This window comes from Perna viridis, chromosome 3 (assembly GCF_037379345.1).
Source record: "Perna viridis isolate PV_CMFRI_1.1 ecotype Kerala chromosome 3, ASM3737934v1, whole genome shotgun sequence".
Classification (NCBI taxonomy): Eukaryota; Metazoa; Mollusca; class Bivalvia; order Mytilida; family Mytilidae; genus Perna; species Perna viridis.
In genome coordinates this window covers 28,330,016-28,350,233 of record NC_142447.1, presented here as the reverse complement: position 1 = coordinate 28,350,233, position 20,218 = coordinate 28,330,016, and the positions used below count along the sequence as shown (strand labels likewise).

At 34.0% G+C, this 20,218-nt stretch overlaps 1 protein-coding gene across 1 annotated transcript; it reads right to left on the bottom strand.

Moving 5' to 3' along the window:
* Positions 1-351: 351 nt before the first annotated feature.
* Positions 352-19,302, bottom strand: LOC148621717 (long-chain fatty acid transport protein 2-like). The gene is made up of 11 exons (XM_088576392.1): positions 19,160-19,302; positions 18,133-18,503; positions 15,453-15,563; positions 14,860-15,072; positions 13,833-13,988; positions 12,780-12,904; positions 7,219-7,410; positions 6,084-6,183; positions 3,441-3,636; positions 1,025-1,122; positions 352-799 (listed from the first exon to the last, which is right to left on the bottom strand). The coding sequence occupies exons 2-11, from the start codon at positions 18,500-18,502 to the stop codon at positions 489-491; spliced, it is 1,872 nt and encodes a 623-aa protein (XP_088432518.1). The 5' UTR covers position 18,503; positions 19,160-19,302; the 3' UTR covers positions 352-488.
* Between the last annotated feature and the right edge of the window lie 916 nt (positions 19,303-20,218).

The window sequence follows — 20,218 nt, the reverse complement described above, 5'->3', positions numbered from 1 at the left end:
TATTCAGTGAACATTGCTTCAGGAAAATATATTTTTTTTCATTATGCATCTTTTAAGAGCAATTACTATACATTACGAATTTGAATAGAATTGAAGAGAAAACAAGATAAATGGTTTTTTTATAAATTTAAAATGAATTTAATTTGCTTACATAAACGAGTTCCTTGGGTCATGGTGCCAATTTTATGTCTTACAACATGACCTTGTTTCCTGTCTGTTAACGAAATGCATAGACCAAACAAAATTTCTGTATTTAAGGCTTAGTTTAAAATACAGGCAAAAATGCATATTTACACAGCATACAGCACAACTATATTTTACACCTTATAAGTGTTTTAAGACGACGATTACTACGGGATAAAGTTTTATTCAAAATTGTACATATCAAATAAAAACGGTAAATCTTCACATTACCAAATTTTGTCTAAGCTTTATGCTTATATGTTTTGTTTTTGAGTTACATTGCGGACACTCATTACAAATAACGTTTATAATTTAGATTGTATGAGGTTGTTATAAGACTTCCCATCCAGTGGAAGGTAAGTTTTTATTTCATCAGAAACATAGAACAATTGATCTGGTATCACATTTGGATCAAAACCTTCTTTCACAAGGTCAACTTTATGTTGTTTGAAAGTTGTTGTGATCCGTGTTTTCTTTTCAATTCGAAGGAACAAGGGTCGAGCGTAGCTTGGCAGATTTTTCTCGCAATGTTTGTAAATTTGCTTCAATCTATCTGCTGTTAACTGCTCCGTTTCCTTAAGATGCAATGCTGCCATACCTGCTCTGCCATCATGACCTGAAGAATGATTTACACGTAATTTTTTGAATTATCAGATAAATGTTTCTATCAGCATTTCATATTTTTATGAAATTGTTTTCATCAAAATTTATGAATTGTTTGTGTTGATGCAAAAAGGTTGTATATTTAAAGCATTGTAATGCATTCTTCTCAATGTCAAAGACTCTACATCGGAATAATATTCGAGATGTTTCGTTTAATTTAGTAAATTGTAAATCTTACCGGGAACTGTAACACCATACACATTTGCGTCCTGAAGAAATCCTAGAGCTGATATGACGTTCGCCACCTCGGTTGTAGAGACATTTTCACCCTTCCATCTGTATTAGGTTGAAATTAAATTAAGGAAACATTTCACTTCTATCTTGAATTACAGATATGATATGAAAGGAAATATATAGAGTGTGGTGACCTGTAGAAATCAGTTTATTAAATTGTTCGTTACTTGGCTTTTGGCCATGGTGATTGTCTCACTGGTATATAAGATGGGATATAAATGTCGTAAATTCATACTTGATTATTTTATTATGTGTAGAAGTGATATTACGTTAGGTACACACGAAGAGAAATACTACACAACACAAGAAGCATAATAAAAAACATTTGATAAAAATTCGTACAAACCATATAATACAAGGAATTAAAAAAAAATACATAGAAAAACAAGCAGGACGAATCTCACTTAAAATCGAGGATGAATTAATAAGCTCCAGAAGTGTGTGCAGTACAAAATTAGTATGTATTGTCCTTGTTGGAGTTTTTACTCCTTGTTAGGAACTGAAAGTAGTATGTATTGTCCTTGTTGGAGTGTTTACCCCTTGTTAGCAATATAATTAAATGATCACAGAAAGTTATAGAATCATTCACTGTTGTACAATTATGGCTGCTCAGTGCATGCGATATCATGTTTTATGAAACACCGAGACCGTTGGCCGAGGTCTATATCTCTTAATTATTCCATAAAGCATGATATTGCACGCGGTCAGCTGCCATAATTGTTTTATTACATGTCTCTATAGATATTTTAAGAATTTCCCATTCAGTTTATATGAAGTACTTTTCGTCTTGATTATGGAAACTAATATTTGGTATGCATTTAATGTGGTAAGGTCTGACAGGTATGTACAAACCGTATTTTTGATATGCATTTGTTTTGGATGTCTCTTTAAAAGTAAACAAATTTAAATTTAGGCGAATATCTATATTTGACCAATTAATTTTGACTCTGATTCTGATAATTGTGCTACAGAAAATTTACAGTGAATGACGTCAGCCGTGTAGTATCACCAATAACTAAACGCCAAATCAATATCGCGAATTATCTCTGGCTTTGTAGAAATCTCGGATTCTGATTGGTTGATGGCACATGTTCAGAAAAGAACATATACCTCAAAATTGCTAACCCATATACCCGAACGTTGCTAGCTATTACTCTGGGGGAAAGTCACGCGCGTACTTATTCTTTGATTTCTACTCCATTTGCTGTTTGTTTTCAATGAAAATGAATTCAATGATGTAGAAGCACTTATATGTCTGTTACTAAACTGGATCATTTATTCCTGATTTTATTTCATGTAATAACCACACCTCCTGTGCTGTGATAACCACACCTCCTGTGCTGCAATAACCACACCTCCTGTGCTGTGATGAAAATGTCACGACGTATTCATGAATGAAATTCCTGACCTAATCATGCAAATGACTCACGTCAACGTCACAAACTTGTGGTGTTGCAGCGCGCGACGTTCTCTGCCAAATTAAAGTTGGCCGCTATCTCTTATTTTTAAAAGTTGAATATTTTGGTATTACCTTACGTTTGCAAAAGAATATCCAAATTTTCGATTTTTCATATTTTTTTACTAAGAGTAAGAAAAACGTCACTTCAACGTTAAACATTTGTTTCTATTTGTCCCTTAAGGTTACAAACCACCAATGAGCATTTGGAACGTACGCAAAAATAGTCCTACGCAGAAATTACCTCTGTTCCTCATAGTGCTGTGAAAAAAGTTCTCATTTTATTTAAAAAATTTAAACAGTTTCTGAAAGGACAAACATATCTGTACATTTTATAGGTGCATTTTGCTTCTTGTGATGTGAAGCCTAATCTCCATAATGATTTCTAAATATACCCCTATCTTGTGCACTGGGATTTCCCATGCTTTTTATAGACCCTTCACTTCCGGTGACCAGTACTGAACTGCAAGTCTGCTAACCCCACATGCCACTCAGAGGATTGTGAGCTGACATATGTAGAATCATGCTGATATATGGTCCTCTGCAGGTTAAAGTTAAGGTAAAGTCCAGAGAAGCCGTTGAATATTGTGAAATTAGCATAGAAGCCTATGGGAAGTGGAATTAGTGGTTTCTAGCCTAAATGCTGCTATTTAGGCAAAGACAAGAGGATAATATTATTATCCACGTAAATATCCATACATATGGAGATTTTACACCCTTCAATACCCTTTACACCCATCGGCTTCGCTTGGGAACTTCATGAAGTTAAAATCTCCATATTTACGGATATCGACGTAGATAATTTATGTATAATATGGGTGCGTCAAAAAGACATTGCTCGAATGGAAAAATAAAATACGAAATGTGATAATACATATTATTGCTATATTTGAAACATAAATACCTAAAGGTATCACCCATTCGGTCCGTAAAGTAAACAAAGTAGTCCTTGTCCATATACACCAAGTCACCAGTATCAAAATACTCATCTCCTTCAACAAATGCATTTCTAACTATCTTTCTCTCATTTATTTCCGCGGAACCTTTATAAAATCGTTTTGTTGTTGGAGGTATGCCTTGTAAGAGCAACCCTGGTTCGCCTAAAATATTGAGGAAAGGAGAACTATTACACGTCGAAGAAACTGGAACGGTAAGGTGCAGATGCATATACACCATAACGTTCCACGAATTTAATATGACGACCATAAAACTTCTATAATGATGGCTTTTATCTTGTAGCAACATAACCCTGGTGCTGGACCTCATTGTAAGTAGTCTAGCGCGGTACATAAAGTGCGCGTAATTACGGCGAGCTCTGGCATAAGGTATGAGTTGTGATATGAAAACTCCATACGCAGGTGTAGAAATATGTTGTAACAGATGAGCAGAAAGTTGACAGTACAAAATGAAAAGTCATCGCGTTTGTCGTAAAGTTCGGTCATGATTTTTTTGCTCTTACCGTCGATCTCTATGTGTAGGTCAAAATATGAGGCTGACTTCACTGTTTCTGTAATATTCTTTATCTCAAGTTCTTTGGAGTAGATGCGATGTATTAAACTAGGATGTTTATGTTGCCGATCAAAAATTGAGAATTTTGAAAAAAAAATCTTTGGTATATTAGGAAGAGGATTTGGAATTTTTTTTATAAAGTATAAGGAATCTCTACCAAGTACTACATATTTATATCTAGGTGTACCGCCTTTTTCGGGGTAACAACGATTTATAATGTTTTTAATCAGGATTTTAACTGAGTATGGGGAATAGAATTATAAGAAGTTGAAAAATCATAAGTTTTTTTGCTATTGTATTCTAATAACAATCTTCATTGAGAGTTTTCAGAAGATCTATCGATTTTTTTAGGATCCATATTGATTTAGTACCACTATGGAAGTAACAAGTGTCGAGGTAGGACTAGAGACCCTTTGTGACAGCTTTGAGTATAGAAGTTAAGTTTTGAAAGAGGTTTGGTGGTATATTTTGCAGAAACAGCTATGTAGCTTTCTTTGTATTGATTCTTGTTTTTGCTACATCGGGGTCTTTTAAAACTTAAGTAGCATTTACACTCATTGATCTACTTAAAATTTTCATACGTTACAAAATTAAAAATCTCACAGCCTTTACCCACTCTAACAGTGAATCGAATTTTTCATGTTCTCGTTTAATCAATTTTATTGCATAGTCCTCCACGGCATCCATAAGAATTTTAAAGTTATAATTCCAGTTTATGGAGTGTGATTCATAGTACTAGGGACCTTTAGAATTTATATGATGTTGATATCTCCCGTAATGACGTAACCGGAAGGACCATATTAAATTGGAGAGCTTTTTGCAAGAACACTCGGGTGGTTTAGACTTCGAGTCTTCAATCTCGAGGTCCCGCAATAGCCTTTTATAATTGAAAATATGCTATAGGTGAAGTATAGGAATATAAAATAGTCGGTATTGATTTGTCTTTGAAATACGGGGGAATTATGTAAAGTAAACAAAGTAGTCCTTGTCCATATACACCAAGTCTCCTTATCCGTCTTGGAATTTTGTCAAATAAATTCATCACATTTATGTTTTTGATATACTAGTTTGAAAGTTTACCTATACTTGTGATGTTACTATTGCATCCCTAATGTATTGCAGTACCTAGTCTGCTTATCCAGTGTTATCCTGCTTATCCTGCGGTAGCTTTTACTTAGGGCAGGATTGTTCATTGAATAGTATATTATTTATTTCAAGAATACGAATTTTCATAGAGAGGATTGAATGATCCTGTTGATTAAAATCATGAAAATGTCTGGAATTCGTTGGTATTAATTCCCGAACGATGAACGCACATACGTTTGTTCAATCGTTCTTGTGTTTCACCGACATATACTAAACCACATAAGTTGCATTCTAATCCGTAAATTTAGTTCGTCGATATTATGACATCTTGTGTAAAAGACTTATTCGTAAGGGTACTAGTGAAGAAAGAGTCAGTTATTAGAATGTTGCATGTTTTGCAATATTTAATTCCATATTTTGATATAGTACAATATGGTTCGTCATCGTTGTAATCAAATATGTCATTTAAAATGATATAACATGGTTGAATTAGTTTGAAATAGTCAGAATGTTTGTACTGGAATAGATGGTAAGCAGACTGGACGTGCGACTGTGTACACTTTGTTGGAATTGTAGAGGCACTATCCATACTAAATGTGGGCGTGCTTAGATTCCCATCTGGGGACACCACAGTCTTACAAACAACAGTGTATTCGGTCTATAGTCAGGTTCGGATCTTTTTGGACTAAGCAATGTCCGAGCTCAGGGACAAAACCCACCAGCAGAGATATCGATCAGTGGTGTGAAAGAGTAATCAAGGGAACCAAGATTCTAGCGAAAATTAAAAGAATGAAATACAGGGACAAAGAAAAACAGACATGCAAAACAAAGAACATAAAATAACCAAAAATAACACGTACAAAGCAACAAAAGCAAATGAGATAAGCTTAAAGTGGTATTGGCATAAACTTAAAGAAATCCTATAGAGCAATGTAAGTATCTCTAAACTCACCTATGTTAACAGGAATACATCTGTTATTGTCATCTCTCAGTGGCCCATCCTTCACTTTGTCATACTTTACGATACCAACACCATATGGACTAAGTCTCCTCTGAAATTATTTCATACGTTATTGCAATATCCTTACAATCCCACCATAGCAACTATTAAAACACACACACACACAAATTCCACAAATCATACATTTGCAACTACAAAAAAATATATATCGATCATATAAATAATGCTTATTTCGATCACACACTATCAGCCCTAGAACCACACACCTAGGAAGTTCTGGATTCCAATTCAATTTTTAAAAAAGTAGTTAAAATATAATCTAAATAAAAAGTTTTACGATGCGAAACATAATACGACCGCAGAGGTCGAACCTTGAGCAGTTGGGGCAAGTGTGCACACAATATTTGTTTTTGACACACGTAAGCATAGAGACTTACAATTTATTATGGACACAACAACTGTTTCTGACACAATATAGCAAACAAATTGAAATTCAAGAGAAAAATGTCTAAATCAGACCAAAAAATAAAAAGTAGATTGTTTGGGGGTGTGTCCCCTTTGACCCCTTGTAACTAAAAAACTGTAAGAGGTATCTGAAAAACGCAGGCACAGATTTCCATTAAAGTATTGTTAAAGGAGTGACAACAATTTAGCCGCATCCTTAATTCATGAAATGAAACCTCAGGGTTTAAAGCTTTAAGCAAATATGATGACGAACGCCTGTAACAGTTAATGATTTACAAAATAGCTTTGATGCATTATGATACAAAGAATAATAGCAACTTAAACACATGCAAGTTACTTTAAAATTGATTGCGTTAGTCATAGTATAAGGTTAATAACCGATCTCCCATCGATCCCGGTTATTTGATGAGCGACATAACAGAAAACCAGGAGCGATCGAGATCGGCTTTTAATTAGAATGGGGTATATACTTCTTTAATCATCTGCAGAAAAAGCATATTTCAGTTATTATAAGGGATGTTACAGTTACACGACTGGTAACACAACAATATTTGTTATAATGATTGATCCAAAGCATTATTGAGTCCATGACTCAATTGTGTTTGAATTTTATATTTATTTTATTTATTAGCATTGAGTAAGCATATCGATCAAAACTCACTAGTAGGGGTGAAATCCGTCCAATCGATCCAATTTTACCACTGATGTTGCTTAAAAAAGAAACACCCTCGGTTGCTCCATATAATTCGATCACTTGTTTGATATTAAATCTGTTCATGAATTTCTCCCATATGTCCATTCTAAGACCATTTCCAAATGCCAGCCGCACCTTGTGGTCTTTATCTTTAGGACTCTAGATCGATATAGAATTGGCATAGCAGTGAAATTTTGACATTGGGGTCAATGGAAGAATAATACAATGTGGTGTTTCAAGAATCACGAATCCTCATACAAAGAACATATTGAACGATGAACATAAAATGCTATTCTGTCATCTTCGTTATGATTTATGATTACACTTAAAATCCATTATTAACGTAGCAAAATGTATAAATCCAAGACAAATTTAGAATGATAGTAGATAATCTCAAATTACTAATTATTTGCGTCATTCCATAAGTATTCTTATTTTTTACTATTTAACATTTGCCTTTTTGTTTTGTTTGCTTTTTTTGTGTTGTTTGTGTCTGTTGTTTTGTTTTTGTCTTCCAAGAACAAATAAATCCAATTGAAATTAGATTATCACTTTAACTTTTCATCCAGTAACTACAACCATCTGAGCTCATCCTTTACTTCGGTCTTTCTAAGACACAGCGTTCACTTGAGGGAGATATCAGAGGTTCATTTACACTAAGTGTGATACACGAACACACACACACACACACACACACACACACACAAGAATAATAGCAAAATGAAAATATTTGTCAAACGTACTTTAAGTACACACTGAATACATATATAATTATGGTGTATGTGTATAATTTATGCATCGCTAGTACTACAGGATTTAAGACACGTTTCTTGCAGGACTATAACTAGGCCACTTTGCAAATTTTATTATGAATCATGAACGTTAACATTTACACTGATCGGCAAAACTCGTTGATACTATGTTTACTAACAGTACAAGGTAAGATTAGCCCGTGCAGTCGATTCTATTGTGACTGGTCAATAATCCGCGACCAAGAGCAAATCGCACTGAAAGTTGAAGAACTGCAATACATTATGTACATTACAACTGTCAAAAATTCTAAGCCAACAAATTTTTGGGCAAAAAAAATAAACAAATTAATAATATTATACTTCTGCGTAATAATCTAATTTCATGTATATGTAACATCATTGTGTCCATCATTTTGTTATGTGGCAGTGACGTCTTCAACCTTTTTTGGTGATTTACTGGTTAATTTTGATACTAAAAATGACTGTTATATTTTGTCGATCTATTTTAAATAACCCCAATTTCCGTGGTACACGCTTATTAATAAAAATAACCCGCTATGCATTGATTGAGGTTATTTCCTCATAGACCGAATAATATAACATTCATTCCTTTAATATATAAGTTACGAGAGAAAAAAAACATTTTAAGTAGAATACATGCAAGCTTCGCAAAGCGTTCTCTCTTACTGACAGATGTGGATAGGCTTTTTGAATATCAATGGACAGAATTCACTGGGTTAAAGCCGATGTCCGTAAACTGTCTTTACACTCTTCTCAAAATGCCGGATGAAAATTCGGACAAGAATATTTTTATAACAAAATAAATATGATAAATAGTTGGTAATTCTTCCTAACTTGGAAACACACGTGTTAATTGTATGATAAGTGAAAGAATAATCAAGGGAACCAAGGTTCTTGCGGTAATCAAAAGAATGTAATCCAGGGAAAAAGACCAGACATGGAAAACAGACATACACAACAAAGAACATGCAGTAACTAAACTCATACATACAAATTAACAAAAGCAAATGAGCAACTCAACTCGGACTCCACTAAAAAATGGGAGCATGGTAGTAATGACTTCAACCTTGTAGCAACATAACCCGGTTCCAGAAGTGTTAGAATTCTAGCGCGATACAAAAAGAAGTCTGCGTAGTTCCGGCAAGCTCAAACATATTATTGCCATTCCCTAATTATAGACATTAAAATTGCAATCGACAGAAGACTAAATACCGTTTTTCCGTTCAAAAGTAAAAAGCTCCTTTACTTTTAAAAGTTGTTATCAGATTTCAGGTTTTCCTAGTAGTTAAAGCTAGTCACATTCAACAGTTGTATCATCTTTATATCAGGGATAGCTTATTATCATAAAATTCATGGCCTTAAAGACACTACCAAATATTTCATTGTCGGTAAAACAGTTGAAGGTTTAAAACGCCAAAAAAGTCCAACAAAAAGATGTTAGGACACCAATAACAATTTCTATGTTAAACAAGCTGGTTAAAAACTTAGAGAGTTACTGTTAATTCCTTAATTTTTGAAGCTCAGTTCTCAGTTGCCTTTTCATTGTTTTTTTTTGGATTTTCAGAATAAGTGAATTCACGAAAAGTAGCACTAAGTCAAAATCTGATCTGACTCTAGTTAAGGACATCCTAATCCATGTCAAGCTTATATACTGGTCCTAAACTCAACAAAGAGACAACCCGATGAAAATAACTATTCTGTCAAATGAAAGGCCTTGCTACCCAGTTGTCAAATGAACAAATATCTCTACTAACGGCTTCAATGCGACAACAAAAAATTATTTTTTACACATTAGTACCCGTCCACATAAAATTCAGACAATGCTAATGGTAAAGTGATTTATGGTGTAGAAAAAGCATCAAACAAACGATGCTTTTTCCGTCTACATATGCTATACTATCACATGATAATTATTTTTGCAGATCTGCACTTTTTAGAAAACCATACATTCTTCTCCCACTTAAGTAAAAAAAAAAATCAAACCAAATATAGAGCGATAACTCTTGAAACGCGCCAATTTTATGTGCAATCTATAAAAAATTATCTCAAAAGCGCAACAACCAAATGAAAAACTAAGACTGGTTATGTGATCTGTAACTGTTTCTGAACTAAAAATTATTTTGGTGGGTTTTTGATATGCATGAATCGTTTTCTGTCTGATTTTTAGAAATACTGCTACTTTTATCAATCATCTTTGACTAGGTATCAATTCAATCATGTCCTTAAAAAAGGCTTATTATTTTAAGCCTTCAACAAGGCCATCACATTCGGTCGCAAAGTTTTCGCATAGGAGGGGCCACACACCTGACAAAGAAGGGGTCCCTGAAAAATAAATAATGTAAATGAGTTGGTGGAAATCTCATGCTTTTGAACGTTATGTTATACATTTTGTACTCTAACTTCAGTCGACTAACAAGCTACAAGTAATTTCCTCTTTACTGGGCAGAACTGGACGCCATAAGCAGAATAAGGAATGATCATTAGGGCTGAAAAACAAGGGTGTTAATGTCTGTTGTATAGGGGAAAAGGGGCTGTCATATAAGGAGCTTGATAAATTTGTGGACTTTATCATCTCACCCTGAATTTTTTACATTACACTGTGGTGCAAATGATATAACAGACCAAATAACAGGCCTCAAACTCGCTCAAAAAGGAGATACTGGCACCGGGTTTCGGGAAAGGGCGTCAAGACGGGTGGACCCCCATTAACTTCCCGATGGTTATGGAACTTCTAGGGATTTGATACTATGTTCACATAGGTCACAGGCGGTCAGTTAGTTAAGGTAACCAGTAGGCTGCCTTTGTGCTTATCAATAAATTATCTGCTGCCAATAAAAGCAAACTCAGTACATAAATTGTATTTCTATGAAAGTTTGTATATGAATTTCATGTTTTATAAGTCGTTTTGATTAACAGTTGTATTAGGATATCTGATGCTTATGAATCATCAGTGGCCACAATTCAAGGTGAACTACGATAACAATTTCAAATCGTGTATTGCTAGCAATTCCGTTATTAAATCGATAATGCCACGATCCAAATGTAACAATGATAAACTCTAAAATCTAATCCGGGTCAAACAAGAAAAAATACCTATTATATTCATATTCACAGTACACATTGAGCAACTCAATTTCGGGTATACTAAGTAACTCATTTGTCGAGCAATCAGGGTCTACCAACCTGTCTGTGCACGTGCAATCCAGTTTGAACATATCATAATTAGTGCACCTTTATTAGTTCACAGACGTTAATGTCGCAATATAGTCAAACTAAGAACAGCACACAAAATATATCTACCAGTTTTGGTTTAAGACTTTTGATGAACTGTACCAAAAACACACTTTTTCGGACCAAAAAAATGAAACGTTGGACATTACGTTTATCTTAGCAAATATGGTTTTTTTTATTTAAAAAAATGTATTTTGGACGTAAACTAAAATTTTTCACTATACATAGACTGTTTTTTTACACATTTTTACCGTTTATAAGAAAATTTTGTAGAACCCAAAAGAATTGGTAAAATATACCTTAGGTAGTACAATACAGTTAGGTCGTTTCTGAATATTTGGTCTCATTTTGTTGAAATAAAGCTGTTTTGAGGCAGTCCGCACAGCAATTTTTAGTGTTTTGTCATAAAAAAGTGCATATTTTTTAAATCCTTGGTGTGTGGAGGTTCAAGTCATTTACACGTAATTTAATGATTATTGTTATAAAATCCAGTAGCCATGGTAACATACTGAAAAAATATTACTGAGTTTTAGTACAAATCAGGGGTGCCTTTCCAAATCTAACAGCCAATTACTATGTTTTATAAAGTATCAGGCACTTCGACACTACTACAGGATGAAAGCATGCATGGAGTAGTTGAAAAAAGGGTAAAAATAATAAGACCATTTTCGATTCATTCTCTCACAATTTTAGTTCCAAAAGTTCGTGCGAAATAAGGTATTTTGAAAATCAGCCATTTGATGCTGAGGAGAGAACCTAATACGGCAGTGGACTGAAACGTTCCGGATACCATTCTTCCTTTAAATTACACCAGTTTACCATTACATGCATTACATCTGTCTATGTATAAATGCTTAACTACATTTAAACAATATATCCACCAAATTTCAACTTATAATTTTAAGTTTTACAAAATTTGACCGGGGTAACTTGGTGTGCAAAACAGTGCGCATTAATGTAACTGTATAGTGCACCCTAATGTAACTGTATAGTGCACCCTTAGTCGGAATCGGGACCAAAAACGTACGCAACGTCGTCACGATCATACCGTTCGTTACTCTATTGTTCAGTTACGGTCATCCCACACCATGGTTAATGAAAAATTTCAATGTAAAAATATCAACGAGATGTGGGATGACCGTATCTGAGCAATATTTTACACAGATGCTTACCGCTTCATTTTCTAATCTAGGAAGAATTACCAACTATTTATCATATATATTATATATATATTTTGATCAATTTGTTCAAAATATTGCTCCCTAAGTTTTCTCCGCCATATTGAAATGACCGTAACGATTTACGCACGTGAGTATTTACATAAGACGTCGTTTGATACCGACATCATTAGACGTTGTCCGTAGCTTGGCGTATACAGTCGACTACACACACGTTTCATATCTTAAATATGTATGATAATTGAGATACATTTGGTACTTAATAAATAGACTAGATTGACTTTCTTTTTGTTGTATCTTTATAGCTACAATTAATATACCGACTGTAAAATTAAAATGAGTCTACCTGCGGTAAGGCAAGAAGGTATCTACATAACTCTCCTATATACTGTATCACAGTTACGTTGTATCTACGACAATTATCAAAGAAATGATGGGCTGAAAACTTTGATTGTATTACTACTGTAGCCCCTACAAAAACATTAAATTCAAATAAAATTCAAATAACAGTTATGAAAACTCGGAAATTACATGTATAATTTTGAGTTGCAAGCGTTTTACTTTCTTTTTGATAAAAAGTAATCACAAAATTACAGAACTAATTAATTGTAGGTAATAGTCAAAAAGGAAAGTCCGTATTCCGAATGGCTATTTCAAGGGAAAGGACGGAAAGTTGGAGACCACTGCAATGGTCCTGACTTTGTACAGGCATTTCCAATGAAAATTGTCGGTTAAACCCGTTTTTATAGCGCGCTAAACCTGCAATTTCCATTATGGTTAATTATTTCCGGTATATTACAATACCAACATCAAACAGGCAGCATAAAATTGCAATCGGGTAAAATAAATTCGTATTGGATATTCGTCATACTTTGAAAGGTCTGCTACGGCTAAAAATTCAAGACATAGTCTTAAGAAATCTTAATCGAGAATTTCTGAGATTTCCTAGTCTTAACATATACTGACGGTGATAGATTATTTCTCACTTTTTAAATTGATTTGTGATCAGTATGTAAATTCAAAGCGCCCTGCTCCTAAATCCACAGTTGCAAGATATCATAATCCGGAAAAGTAAGCCTGTCCTTGTTAAATCCGGATCCAGTGAAAGTCTTGCCACGTTAATGAAGCTCTCTCATACACTATCAGGCAGTGTCACAAAGAAGTCCAATAAAAAAACTCGAAGCGATTTACACTTAGGCTATATCATTTATAAAATTTCAAGTAATGTAAATAATATGAAAATGGTGAACATTTATCCAAATTTGATACAACCAGGAAATGCACATCTACTTTTAAATTTCTCAAAATGATAATGCAATCGTAAACAAATCTAACACAAATAATTTTTTTCTCAATAAAATAAGTGTAATTTTGATATTTAGGAGCGAATATTGCTTACCAATTACACATGTCAACAAGACACTACCGCAACCTGCCATGTGGTACAATGGTAACGTACAGTATAGGATGTCATCTTCTACTACTCCTAAGACACACGACATACGTCCGATTTGCAAACATTTACGATGATCTAATATTCCAGGTTTCGGCAATCCTTCGAATACAAATTTACTTAAATGACAGTATTTATGTTAAAATCATTTTAACACTATGACATTGACTATGACTTGTCAATGTGCTTATTTTTTTTTTAAATTCGTTCAGAAACAATTACAAAATGAGAACTTGTTTACAGCACTAGTAGAAACAAGGGATAATAGATCACTATGGAGATTAGGATTTACATCACACGAAAAAATATGCCCTGAATAAAGTTGCAGAAATGTATTTTATTTCAGAAACAGTTTAAATGAGAACTTCTTTCACAGCACTACGAGGAACAGGAGTTAATTTCTGCGTAGGACTATTATTGTAGGTAACTTGACTAATTCAAGCCCTCGCCGTCAATGATTCTTTTCGAATCACGAGTTAATGCAGCGATCGACAGCGAGTCACATATAACGACTGTATTACAAATTCAGGTAATCTCATCGGTTGAATTTGTGGTGTGTAACCTAATAATAAGGCGTAAGATCGAGAACATTGCAATGGGATGCCAAGGGAACAGAATCTTGATTTGATTATTACAAAGAATGTTTGAATGATACATAGTTTGTAGAAGCATTTCAGATATTTTAAGGTTAGGTACATATATTTCCACATAAACTTTATTGTTCTTTTAGCCTTCAAATCCGATATCTTCTGTTTTACCAGTATAAAAACGTCGTCGCAATATACCAAATGGATTCGTGTTGTTTATTGGTCTGATTGGTCCGCTTTGGTTGACATATCAGATATGGATTCCATCTCAATGATTTCTAGTTTGATTAACAAACGTTAGTTCATTTCATGACCTTTTTTTATCTCTTATCCATGCACAATGTTTTTAAAACCCCAATACCGTTTTTCCTTTTAATTTTAATTACCTGTTGTACCGGAAGTAAACATATAGAATACTGGGGTGCTTCCCTCTATAGAACTCCTCAAAGTTTTACTGATCTCTGATGAAGATGCTGTAAGCATTGATTGGTCCCATGAATGGTATCCCTGCCGTGGTTCGTCAAAACCCAACCCCATCAGATAGACATTAACAGTAATGTCTACTTTGATATCTTCTATTGCTTGTTCTAAATCACCATCTGAATTGCAGAAAAGCATATTAACACAGGATTAATACCCAGTGTGATTATTATGATCACCGTAATATTTTTATGCAGAGTAATCATGTAAGAAATGTAGTTAGTATGGTTCTGAATCATAATAAACACTAGTCGGTTAATAAAAGATATCCCAGAATGAGCAACTCTTTTAAAGAAGCAAAAAGTACTCAAAAAATAAGGACTGGAGTTCTTGGTTGATGTAAATGAAAAAGGCAATCCAATATTATAACGAACATTTAAGAATATTAGGCTAGCACTCATCAATATTGATGTGTTAATTAATAAAGAATAGTTGGTGTAGCTAACTTACCAATATACTTTGTTATAACAATTACTATATCTTTTAATAAACCGTTTACCTTTTCCAACAACGAGAAGTTTCGCTTCGCTGGTGTTTATACAATGTAAGAGTGGTCCTTTTTTTATATTGGTATTGAGTAAACTGATTACAACACCTATCTTCATGAAGCCTATAAAGTTAGATAAAAAGTGCTATCTTATTGCAATCTATGAAATAAATGGACCAATAAATAACTTTCAAAACAAAGTGGACATTTTTGGTAAAAATCTATGTATTACGATTTTTTACGATGTGTAACGATAATTAACGGATTATAACGAACTGTGACCAATTTTAACGAGTCAGTGTCGTTAATAAGGGCGCCTCTTTTCGCCGAGAAGCTCTGGGGCTTGATGCAAGTAAATGCAATAAGGGCTTTCAGTTCGACTATCGAGAACTGGGAATTCTAGCTCATTGTGCGTTCTGTCGATTGTTGGAACATCCACTTATAGGACATACTGACCATTTAAACAGCAGAAAAAAAATACATAATATTTAAAGCTCCACATATAAGACAATTTACTAAGCAATCTTAACGTTGATACTGAAGTACCAAAATGAAATAAACTTAGATATAATTGACTTTGAACTAAAGCAACCGAAATCTGTGTCTAACAAATGCATGGATCAATAAATGTAAGTATTGGACTTTTAAGTGTCGGTCTCTGTAAGAATTAGGCAGTGAGTGAAACATAGTACATGTATGCTGAAACACCATTTTTAAAATTTGATTTGACTGCACCATCAGAATCAAAGAAAACAAGATAAGATTTTCTATAACATTTTGATGAATTGAAATCTCTTTAAATGAACTTTTCTTAGGCAGATAACTCTGTCGAAAACCTTTTTTCTAACATTCTGTTGAAAACTGAGTAAATCTGTTGATGCAGAGATCAAAATATAATGGTATTTTCAAATAGAGAAAGAATCCTTAAGTGAAATTACAATATCAGATGTGATATTGTCAAATCGGTGGGTTTTTTTTTACATGCGTGACATAACATTAAAGTTATGTATGTATGTATGTATGTATGTATGTATTATGTATGTAGACAAAAGAAAAGAAAAACAAAAGTGTAGAAACAAAATAGAAAAAATATTAAAAAAGCAGAAATCGAAAAGTAAATTGATAATCTATATTTCACCAAAAACAAAGAACATATGAAAATGACATCTATAAGATAAGAGAGCTACCATTTGATTTCTATGGGGGGTTCGGGTGGAGGCAAGAATCAAACTTTCTATCCTACCTTTTTATTATAAGAAAAATTTGGTCCTGCCTTTTTTCTTAATATAAACAAAAAAAAAGTGTTAAGGCAATATAATATCCTGCCTTTTTATTTTTTTATTATGGTCTGTCCGGGCTATTTTTTTATTATGGTCTGTCCGGGCTATTTTTATATTATGGTCTGTCCGGGCTATTTTTATTTCTTAAAAATTTCAATCCTACCTTTTTATTTAAAATCCGAGTCTCCAACCCCATGAAAATCAAATGGTACTTCCCTAATCATTCTTTGTTGCTGGAGTAGGTCTTGTCACATCCAATGATTTATGTGAGGACGACAATATCGAAATTGGGCTGTTGCAGTAGAACATAGTTCATACTCCAAGAAACAAGACATGAATATACGTTAAAAATTGAAACTCCTTGCAACTTTGTCAAGTTCTTGCGCAGAGTATGATTGACGAAAAAAAGACCATACGATGAAAGACAAATGGAAAAATCTCCGCGATGTTGTAGTCGATTCAGGTACTTATATCTGTTTGATTTTTCATCCATTTCTTAGAAACGCTGCAGACTTTTTTGTTTTGTTTTGTTGTTGTTGTTGTTGTTGTTTTTTTTTTTTTTTTTTTGTCTTAATCTGGTAACCTAATCGAAGACAGTTCAACGGCAATACTTATCAATATTATGGTTCGTAAGTTGATATCCGTTCTGATGAACAAGTTAATTGGCATAATTAATGACTTCGAGTTAAAACAAGGTAACCTGTTCGTTTATTGACCTACCGATTGTTTTTATAGAAAATATGTCAACTTCACTGAACAAAGAAGATGTGGATAAAATGCTGATCAAGAAACAAGGATCTGTGCATTTTTCAAAGAAAAAAAAGATACATAATTTTAAACCTCAGTTAAATTGCATTTACTGGTCGAGTATAATATCATGTATGGTATTTCAAAGGAGATTAAATGTATTTATTAGCTAAACGGTGTGTGCTAACACATTAAATTCAATCAAATGGTAAAAGGAGTCATGCAATAGTTTAGAATTATCAATGCACATTAGTCAGAGGAGGCTAAAATAAATTTTGCTATTAATAGTAATGAAAAAACAAAACACAAAGCCACACTTTAAAAAGGGAGTATTGAAGCAAAACTAGCGACCCCGACCTTTTTAAGTTCTGTTGTTTTGTTGTTTGTTTTTTTCTGTTTTGGACTGCTTTTTCTTTGTTTTGGTCATTATCTTGTTCCTATACACTGAGCATTTATTACAATGATAAGTATCTTGCTTAACAAGTGACGTGGTAAATCAAAAGGCTCATTTTTGGTTGTATTGAAATTTGGAAAAGAGATTTTCTGGCACATCCGGTTTTGTATGTATCTTTGTACAGCACATACGGATGTATATTTCGAGTATATGCACAAGTATTTCTCTTAAAGTCATATATCATTACAATATTATATTGTATTATCTATACCTAACAGCGTCCACAAGAATGCTGGTTCATTATGCATAAACATGATAGCAGTATCTCCAAACCTCAGTCCCAAACTTAGTGCTGCATTTGCCACTTTACAAGCCTGTTTGTTGATAAACTCGTACGTATACAATCTGTCCTCAAATATCAGACATGTTCGCTTTGGTACACGATTGACAGAGGTCTCGAACAAATCTATCAAAAACCGGCTGTTTTCCAAATCATCTTCAATCATCTTTGCTACCTGTTTGCCCTTTTTTATGACTGGAATGTCATATCCGATCCACGGAAAGAAACCCCTCCATGCTGCAATAGACACGCCCACCGTGCCGCCTATTCCGAGAAGGACTTTTTCTTTGACTGATGACATTCTAGAATATAATTACAAGTATGTTAATCTTAACTATTCGTGTTTATACAGTTATTACATTTGAACTATACAAAGCCAATCGAATGACCAAAAAATAATAATAATAATAATAAGCAATTCGAAAATAAAAAAAAACGACAAAAGAGAGTTCAACAAATTACGAATTTAACTTTTCGTTTTGTATTTGTTTTGTTTCGTTTCACTTAATTATTTTTTTTTCTGGTTCCAAGCTTGCTCATATTAGGCTGCATTGCACTTATAGCTTTGTCGTGAACTTGTTATTTAGTAATAGTTCATTATGCTGGGGGTCATATCGTAATATATGAACCGGTTGATATATAAATATATAAACACAAACTGGGTGATCCCAGATTGGAGGGGGTGTGCCTCGCTTCACCTCGACAGGATGTTACTTGCAATGCTTTCTTAGTTTTGGTTGTTATGTGTATTTTATTTATTTTTTGTTGTTGTGTACATGTAGATTGTCCCTGTTTTCGGTTTTCACTATTTGGCTATGTCTTTGAACGGCCCTCGTGTTTTGATGCTACGATGTCAAGTTCGTGGTAGTTTCACTTTCGATCAATTAGGAGTCACAGCTTGAACAAACAGTTATGCTTTAGCAATCTAATCAGTTTAAAGAATTTAAAAAAAACTTACCTCCAAGTTTTATTACTGATCAATTCGCTTACTCAGACGTGCTAAATGTATGTAATCTAAGTAGAAATATGTCGGTATGACATTTAAATTCGGTGTCAAGGTGAACATTGAGTGTATTATTTAGTTCAACTTGAAAATTGACTTGCATCGTCGGAAATCCAAGGTTATGGACTTTATATCTTTTGTAGTCTATGACGCTAAGCAGAATAGTTTAGGTAAACACAGACTTAACAATAAATATATTTTACAAAACTCGTAATAGGATTCAGAAACAAACTAAATAGTTTAATTGTACAAAGATTAGTGTCTGCAAAAAAGGCGTATAAATCAAATACTATGTGGAATGATTTGTTAACTGACTAAAGAAAACAATAGAAAAATGGAATGACGAAAGTGAAGAGAATCAGCCAATTATAAACATTTTACTTATGCCCGTTTTTTTTGTTTGTTTGTTGGGGTTTAACGCCCGAGCAGCGATATTTCAGCTATATTCAGACGATGAACATTAAATTGATGATAAAATGAACATGAAATGATGATGAAATGAAAAAGGGATGGGACACAAGGACAAAGGGGTCGACAAATTTTGATTGCCAATGGAAATAGGGAGAGGTGGGTAGGGTCGGGCAATTAAGCCTCCTGTTGCGGAGCCCTATGGTTCCTACTCCGGGAGAATACCACAGTAGGGTTCTTTAACGTGCGAGGAACGTGGCATCTTTCCCAACACGGTGCACCACCATGGTTTGCGGTCAGGTTTTCCGTATTATAGCCTGACAACCCCAGCATGTAACACGCCAGGGGTACCCCATTCCACCACCTGGGGCACACATCCCAGTTGCTCTGTGGGCAGAGCGCCCCAGCCACCGGTTAGGGTTCTGAGCACTATTTAGTCGCCTTTTACGACAAGCTTAGCGCTGCTGCAGGCCTATTCTTTTAACACCCGGACCTGCACCGGGCTACTTATGCCCGAAGAAGCTTCTTAAATTTAAGAAAAACTTCTACATTTTGTTCAGCATTTAGAGCATTGGAGACGTAAAAATACGACTTACAAATAGTTAC